We start from the raw sequence: 7,845 nt of genomic DNA, 5'->3' as shown, positions 1-7,845 counted from the left end.
AGTGCTCTGGGCTGGGGGACAAGGTGGGGATGGGGCCCAGGGTGGGCTCAGTGATCTCAGAGGGCTTTTCCATCCTCAGTGACTTTGGGATTCTGTCCTGCCATCCTCATTTGTGCCCCTGAGCTGTTGAGGTCGGAGGCAATCGTGTGTCCCCCTTGGGCATCTCCCCTGAGAGCTGGAACTTGAAGTGGCAAAACCAAGTCCCAGCTTTGACCAGACCCTTCAGTGTAGCGCGTGAGGAGCTCCGACATCCCTGAGGACCTTTCCTCCGGCAAAGATGGCGGCCTGTGGGGGCCGGGCCGCGTCCTTTGGAAGCGCGGATCTTTCCAAGCTCTTTAAGTTCCTGGTGCAGGTGTCGTTTCCTTCTCCCGGGCACCCGCGGTCGCTGTTGCCCGCCGCAGGGTCCTTACCCCCCGCCGCGGTTGTCTCCCCTCCGCAGTGCCTCTGGATGGAAGAGCACGGCGTGGCGCAGGCGGAGCACATGGCCACCATCGAGGCGCACGCCGTGGCCCAGCAGGTGCAGCAGGTGCACGTGGCCACCTACACGGAGCACGGCATGCTGAGCGCCGACGAGGACTCGCCCTCCTCGCCCGAGGACACGTCCTACGACGACTCCGACATCCTCAACTCCACGGCCGCCGACGAGGTCACGGCTCACCTGGCGGCCGCGGGTGAGCCCGGGGCACGGGCACGGGTGGAGGGGGGCGGGAGGGACCTCCTTGGTTTGTAAGCTCCTTCTCCCCAGCCCCAGACCTGGTCAGAGGTTTAAGGGCAGGGAATGGCAGAGGTGTGGCTGAGCCTTTGCACAGCTTTGTCCTGCAGCGTTAAGGCTGGCAGATAATATATAATTAAATTAATATGTAGAAATAATATATAGAAATAATATCTCAATGTAATTATGTAATATATAACATAATATTATAGTAATATTATATTATTATTAAATATATAATATACATTTCATATATTATATATTATATAATTTATATATTTATATATTTATATATAAATATATATTTATTATATATAATGTTATATAATATTATTTTTATATGATTATTATATAATATATTTATTATATATTATATAATATTTGTTATATAATTTATTATATAATATTTATTATATAATAAATATTGTATTATAATATTATGATAAAATATAACATTCTGTAATATATACATTTTATATTATATATTCATAAGTATATAAATAATATATAATTTAATACTCTAACCTACATTATCTAATCAGAGCAATATATTTATATTTATATTATGTATAAATATATCTATGCATCTATTATTATATTATTATATTATAATAAAGTATAATATTATTCTGTTATATATTATATATATTATCTCATATATTCATAAAAGTATATAAATAATATATAATTTAATACTATAACTTACATTATCTAATCATAGCAATATATTTATATTTATATTATTTATAAATATATTTATACATCTATTATACTATTGTATTATAATACAATATTATATTATTCTGTTATATATTATATTATATATATTATATTATATATTCATATAAATATATAAATAATATATTATTTAATAATATAATTTACATTATATAATAATGTAAATATATTATAAATTAATATTATAATATAATTATATAAATTAATATTATATAAATTAATATTATTCTTCATTTATTCATTAATCAATTGAATACATTAAGTTTTTGTATATTGTAATATATTATTTATATCCTTCTGAAAATATATAAAATTAGATATAATAGTATAATTATGTAATATATAATATATAATGTATTATTATATATTATCTATTATATGATACGTATAATATATATAATATATATGTAAATATATATGATTTATTGTGGTAATAATTAGACAAAAAATATCTTAATCAGAATTATTTCCTACACAGTATAGGAGCTAAAACTCCAAAGATAATATAATGTGCTATATCAAACAATCATATTAAAGCAATTATGTTAGAGAAATTATATTAAAGCTGGCAAAAAAGAAACAATTTTTAGGCAGAGGTTGATGCCATCCCTCGGAATGTTCCGGGTGCTCCCTGAATCTCCCTGTGTGTAACATGGAGGTGCTGGGAATACGAGGCTGGTTTGGACAATAAAAAAGGGTCCCTGGTAAAACTCTGCCTCAGTTAACAGAATTAAAATCCCATGTAAACAACAGCAAAAATCACCCAGGCCTGGCTGAGCCGGGAGCTCCCGGGTTTGGCCTCTCCCAGGGAAATGCCCCAAAAGATCCTGGCATAGCTGGGCTGGGAACGTATTGGGGAATCCCAAATCCCTTCCAGAGAAAACAAATGTCCTCCACGTTGGCCTTGTGGTGGATCCACCATTCCTGTGGAAAAATGCAGTGTCCAGGAATCCCTCGGAGTTTGGGATCGGACTTCACCGGGTGAATAAAGGTCTTGATGTGCTGGACCAGCCCTGGGAGGTTCCCCCACCCCGCTGACCATCCCGTGCCCTTGCTTATGAACTTTCCAGCCTCCCATCCTGCAGGATTTTTTCTTTCCCCCTTCCCTTCTAGCACACAGGCTTTTCAGGCCCGGCTGGTCTTCAGGGGCCTGTTGTAGGATACTTCCAGGAACTCAGGATTTTCGGTTTCTTTCCCATTAGAACCGGTCCTTAATCCCTGGGGAGAAGCCTCAGGCTCCTGTTGAGGTGTCCAAGCAGGATTCCTGGCATTTTGCCCAGCTCTCTTCTCCCAGGCCACCGGGATCTCCTCAGTTCAGCCACTTATTTAAAGTCTTGGGGCGTCTTTTCAGTGTGTCTGGAAGATAAAATTCAGAATTACGTGTTTGCGAGGAAAACTTTAGACTGACACACGTGACTTTCCCTGGGACTGAGCTGGGATTTGGGGAACGGAGCCTTTTGATGGAACCTCCGGGGTGCTGGAGAGGGGAGCTCGGGAAGGAATTCGTGTCACATGGGCAGCCTTGGGACACATCCACACAATGGCAACGTCCTTTCTGGCCAGTTCCTGAGCTGCCTGAGCTGATTCCCCCGTTGTGGTTGGATTTCCAGGCCCTGTCGGGATGGCAGCAGCCGCTGCCGTGGCAACGGGGAAGAAACGGAAGCGACCACACGTCTTTGAATCCAACCCTTCCATCAGGAAGAGGCAGCAGACACGTTTGCTCAGGTGAGGGTCCCACCTTCCCTCAGACACCTTTGCCAGGTAAAGATTCCCCCCCTGCCCTCAGACACCTTTGCCAGGTAAAGATTCCCACCTTCCCTCAGACACCTTTGCCCAGGTAAAGATTCCCCACCTTCCTTCAGACACCTTTGGCCAGGTGAGGATCCCACCTGCCCTCAGACACCTTTGCCAGGTAAAGATTCCCCCCTTCTCTCAGACACCTTTGCCCACTTAAGGATACCACCTGCCCTCAGACACCTTTGCCCAGGTAAGGATTCCCCCTCTGCCCTCAGACACCTTTGCCCAGGTAAGGATTCCACCTTCCCTGAGGCACCTTTGCCAGGTAAGGATTCCCTCTGCCCTCAGACACCTTTGCCAGGTAAAGATTCCCACCTTCCCTCAGACACCTCAGGTTGCATCCCTGATCCATCTCTGTGCTGTCCAGAAGTTACAGGGACTGGAGATATTNCTGTCCTCAGACACCTTTGCCAGGTAAAGATTCCCCCCTGCCCTCAGACACCTTTGTCCAGGTAAGGATTCCCCACCTTCCCTCAGACACCTTTGTCCAGGTAAAGATTTCCACCTTCCCTCAGACACTTTTGCCAGGTAAGGATCCCACCTTCCCTCAGACACCTTTGCCCAGGTGAGGATCCCACCTTCCCTCAGACTTTGCCCAGGTAAGGATCCCACCTTCCCTCAGACACCTTTGTCCAGGTAAGGATCCCATCTTCCCTTAGACACCTTTGCCAGGTAAAGATTCCCACCTGCCCTCAGACACCTTTGCCAGGTAAGGATTCCACCTTCCCTGAGACACCTTTGCCAGGTAAGGATTCCCCCTCTGCCCTCAGACACCTTTGCCAGGTAAAGATCCCATCTTCCCTCAGACACCTTTGCCCAGGTAAGGATCCCATCTTCCCTCAGACACCTTTGCCCAGGTAAGGATTCCCCACCTTCCCTCAGACACCTTTGCCAGGTAAAGATTCCCACCTGTCCTCAGACACCTTTGCCAGGTAAGGATCCCACCTTCCCTCAGACACCTTTGCCCAGGTAAAGATTCCCCACCTTCCTTCAGACACCTTTGCCCAGGTGAGGATCCCACCTTCCCTCAGACTTTGCCCAGGTGAGGATTCCCCCCCCACCCTCAGACACCTTTGCCCAGGTAAGGATCCCCCCTGCCCTCAGACACCTTTGCCAGGTAAGGATTCCCTCTGCCCTCAGACACCTTTGCCAAGTAAAGATTCCCACCTTCCCTCAGACACCTCAGGTTGCATCCCTGATCCATCTCTGTGCTGTCCAGAAGTTACAGGGACTGGAGATATTTTTTAGGTGGAACCCTGAAACATTTTTATTTTTATATATTTTTATATATTTTATATTTTTATTCTGGAACCCCAGAGCTGTGTCCCAGTTTGCAGGAATGGGTTGCATTCCACTCCTCCTTGGAGTGATTTTATGGTCACTGAGGTGACCCCTCTGGTGGATCCACCGCTGTGTTTGAACCCTGGTCACCAGTTAAACGTGTCACAGTAACGTGGCCTTGAAAGGTGTTTGTAGTGGCTTTGGAATCGTGGAATACCCTGAGCTGGAAGGGGCCCACAAGGATCACTCATCCAACCTTGTCCTGAGATCCACCCTGGCCCTGCCCTGGCCCAGCTCCAGCCCTTCCCTGGGGCCTGTCCCTGCTCACAGAGCAAAGAAATCAGTTTTTAACAGGACTCTGACATTCTCTGGCCTGAGAGCCTGGAGCTCCATCCACATCCCAGCTCTGCAGGGGCACGAAGGACTTACCTACCTCACGAAAGAATCTTTTTCTTGTGTGATGAAACAATTCTAGGAATAAATTGAATGTGTGTTTATGCAAATTTCCTTTGCCAGTGGATAAACTCCACGCTGAAGGCTCCCCCGGCCTGTAGAGCACAGTTTTGGAGGAGAATAATCAAAGGGGGATGCCTGACAGAGCTGAAACACTATTTTTTTGGGCTCTTTTTGAGCCAGCAGAGCCCTTCAGGTGTTGCATCCCGGGTGCTCTGAGGCTGTTTGCCCACCTGGGGGCCTCCGAGCAGCACCGACGGGACTCCACAGGCTTTCCAGCCTGGAAACACCACCTGCACTTCCACCCTCTGGAAACAGTTCTGAATATTGGCTGGTACCGTTTTCTAGGTTTTGCAACAAAGCAGTTTTTGCTTTTTGTGCTGTTTCGGATTTAACTGGGCTGGGTTAGTGTTAAATAATATTTCCTTGGGAGTGAAATCCCTTCCTTTTAGAGCTCCACCCTGGGTTTTTCCCTCCTTCCCCCAACTCTGCTGACTCAGCCACGTTTCTGGAGAGCAAATTCTTTTCTCCCTTGAAATATGAACATTATATTTTAAAAGAAGGAATTATTTCTCCTCCCTTCACAAAACTGCTTCATTTTACCACATGGAAGATACTGACAAAAGGCATCATTTTTTTTTGGCACTCAGATCAGTTTAATGTGTTCCTGCTTGATTTCCACACCCCTGGGAATCAAGTGGGAAGTTAAAACTCCTCATCCTGGGATCTCTGAGCAGCTCCTGGTGGTGGTGCTTTTTGGCAGGTTCTGGGGTGACCAGGGCAGGGACTGAGCTGTCACTTTGTGGAGAGCTCAGGTTTTCTGAGGGAAATGCTTTAGGCCTCTTGCTTTAGGCCTTCCTCCCAACATTTCTGCCACGTCCTCTTGCACTGCCCAAAAGTGAGTAAGAGGCAGAAAGGACCTGATGGAACACTTTCATCCCACGGAGGGATCGTTCCAAAGGGACTTGCTGAGCTGGGTGCACACCTGGGTTTCCTGGGCTGAGCTGTTGCAATATTTCTGCTTCTTGCCTGTCCTGTAGCTGGAATTCTCACAGCTGTGGTTTGGGCAGGACTTTGGCACTAGAGAACCGCACTGTTATGATCTGGATGTAGAATAACTCGTGTTTGCAGCTTTCTTTTGCTGAATCCTTCGAGTGACTCGACAAACTCCAAGTTCTGTGTTGCTGAGGCAGAGCAGTGCAGCCTCCTGCTGCCCCAGCTTTGCTGCTCTGCGGATTTTTTCTCTTTTTACCTCGCTGGGAAAAGGAGAGGAGGGGGAATAATTGACATTTGAGCTGCTGGGGGAGGGCAGGGAGCACAGCAGGGATAACCTGGGTATGGATGGGGCCAACCTGCCCAGCTGGGCTCTGCCTCTCACCTGCCTGGTGAACGAGCAGCGTGAAGAAAAGGGGTTCACAGTGAGGGGGGTCGTGTTTCTCCAGGGCTTTCAGCTGACACCCATCCCCTGGTTTGTCCCTCCCTGTGTTGCAGGAAGCTCCGAGCCACGCTGGATGAGTACACCACGCGGGTGGGGCAGCAGGCCATCGTGCTCTGCATCTCACCCTCCAAACCCAACCCTGTCTTCAAAGTGTTCGGGGCCGCGCCCTTGGAGAACGTGGTAGGTGTCTCCAGGGAGGTTAGGGGATGACTTCCTCGCCTTCTCCGCGGGTTTTGCTCTGCTCAGGGCAGCCTTGCAAGCCTGGGAGTCGTGTTTAGAACCCTGGGAACAGGGGTTTAGGTTTTAGGGGCAGTGGTGGACCTGGCAGGGTCAGGTTGTGGGTGGGCTCGGTGATCTCAGAGGCCTTTTCCAACCTCAGTGGTTCTGTGACGTGAGGACACACTGAGGTCCTCCCTTCTCTGCGTGAGTGGTGGCCTGGCACATCTCACCAGCTGAACATCCTGGAGTAAACAGGAGAGGGAGCAGGCAGTGATCACACAATCCCAGGATCCCTGAGGTTGGAAAAGCCCTCCCAGCCCATGGATCCACCCTGGGCCCCATCCCCACCTTGTCCCCCAGCCCAGAGCACTGAGTGCCACGGCCAGGCCTTCCTGGGACACCTCCAGGGATGGGCACTCCAAACCTCCCTGGGCAGCCCCTGCCAAGGCCTCACCACCCTTTCTATGAGGAAATTCCTCCTGGTGTCCAACCTGACCCTCCACTGGTGCAACTTGAGGCCATTTCCTCTGATCCTGTCCCTTGTTCCCTGGCAGCAGAGCCCGATCCCCCCCGGCTCCCCCCTCCTGGCAGGGACTTGCAGAGCCAGAAGGTCCCCCCTGAGCCTCCTTTGCTCCAGGATGAACAACCCCAAACTGTGGACTGTCTGAACTCAGCTCTGCTGTCAGTCCTTGCCCCTTGTTGCAGGCCAGACCTAAAACGAAGCAGACCCTGAGCATGTCAAGTCTTGCCTCAGAACTTTCCCTTTCACCCCCTAAACCCTTCCCTTGCCGGTGTTTCTCCCTGTTTCATCAGCAGCCCTTCCATTCGCCCAAGGCTCAGGTGCCCGTGGGTATCTCCTGCCAGCTGTGGCTCTGTCACACCTCAGGGAAGGTCCCTGCCCTCTCCCGGTGCTCCTCACGTTGTTTACCCGAGCTTAACAACCCCCACAGGTCCGCAAGTACAAGAGCACCATCCTGGAGGACCTGGAGTCGGCGCTGGCGGAACACGCGCCCGCGCCTCAGGAGGTCAACTCGGAGCTGCCCCCCCTGACCATCGACGGCATCCCCGTGTCCGTGGACAAGATGACCCAGGTGAGCACCCACAGGCACACCAAGAGGGACACACAGAATCCCAGAATCAGCTGGGTTGGAAGGGACCTCTGAGACCATCCAGCCCAACCCTTGATCCAACCCCGCCGTGGTTCCCA

General features: G+C 48.5%; 1 protein-coding gene across 2 annotated transcripts in view; it reads left to right on the top strand.

Annotated features, from left to right (window-relative positions):
- Positions 1-393: 393 nt before the first annotated feature.
- The window catches only part of NRF1 (nuclear respiratory factor 1), a 31,159-nt gene continuing 23,707 nt past the window's right edge, over positions 394-7,845 (top strand). For both annotated transcript variants that reach the window (XM_017839197.1, XM_017839198.1), the window contains exons 1-4: positions 394-671; positions 3,061-3,175; positions 6,473-6,599; positions 7,589-7,729. In XM_017839197.1, coding sequence (XP_017694686.1) covers positions 449-671; positions 3,061-3,175; positions 6,473-6,599; positions 7,589-7,729 — 606 coding nt within the window. In that variant the 5' untranslated portion in view covers positions 394-448. The remainder of the gene's footprint in view (positions 672-3,060; positions 3,176-6,472; positions 6,600-7,588; positions 7,730-7,845) is intronic.

The sequence above is a fragment of the Lepidothrix coronata genome, unplaced genomic scaffold, assembly GCF_001604755.1.
Source record: "Lepidothrix coronata isolate B3197 unplaced genomic scaffold, Lepidothrix_coronata-1.0 Scaffold385, whole genome shotgun sequence".
NCBI lineage: Eukaryota > Metazoa > Chordata > Aves > Passeriformes > Pipridae > Lepidothrix > Lepidothrix coronata.
Note: the sequence above shows the minus strand (reverse complement) of the source record. Positions and strands in the feature narration are given on the sequence as shown.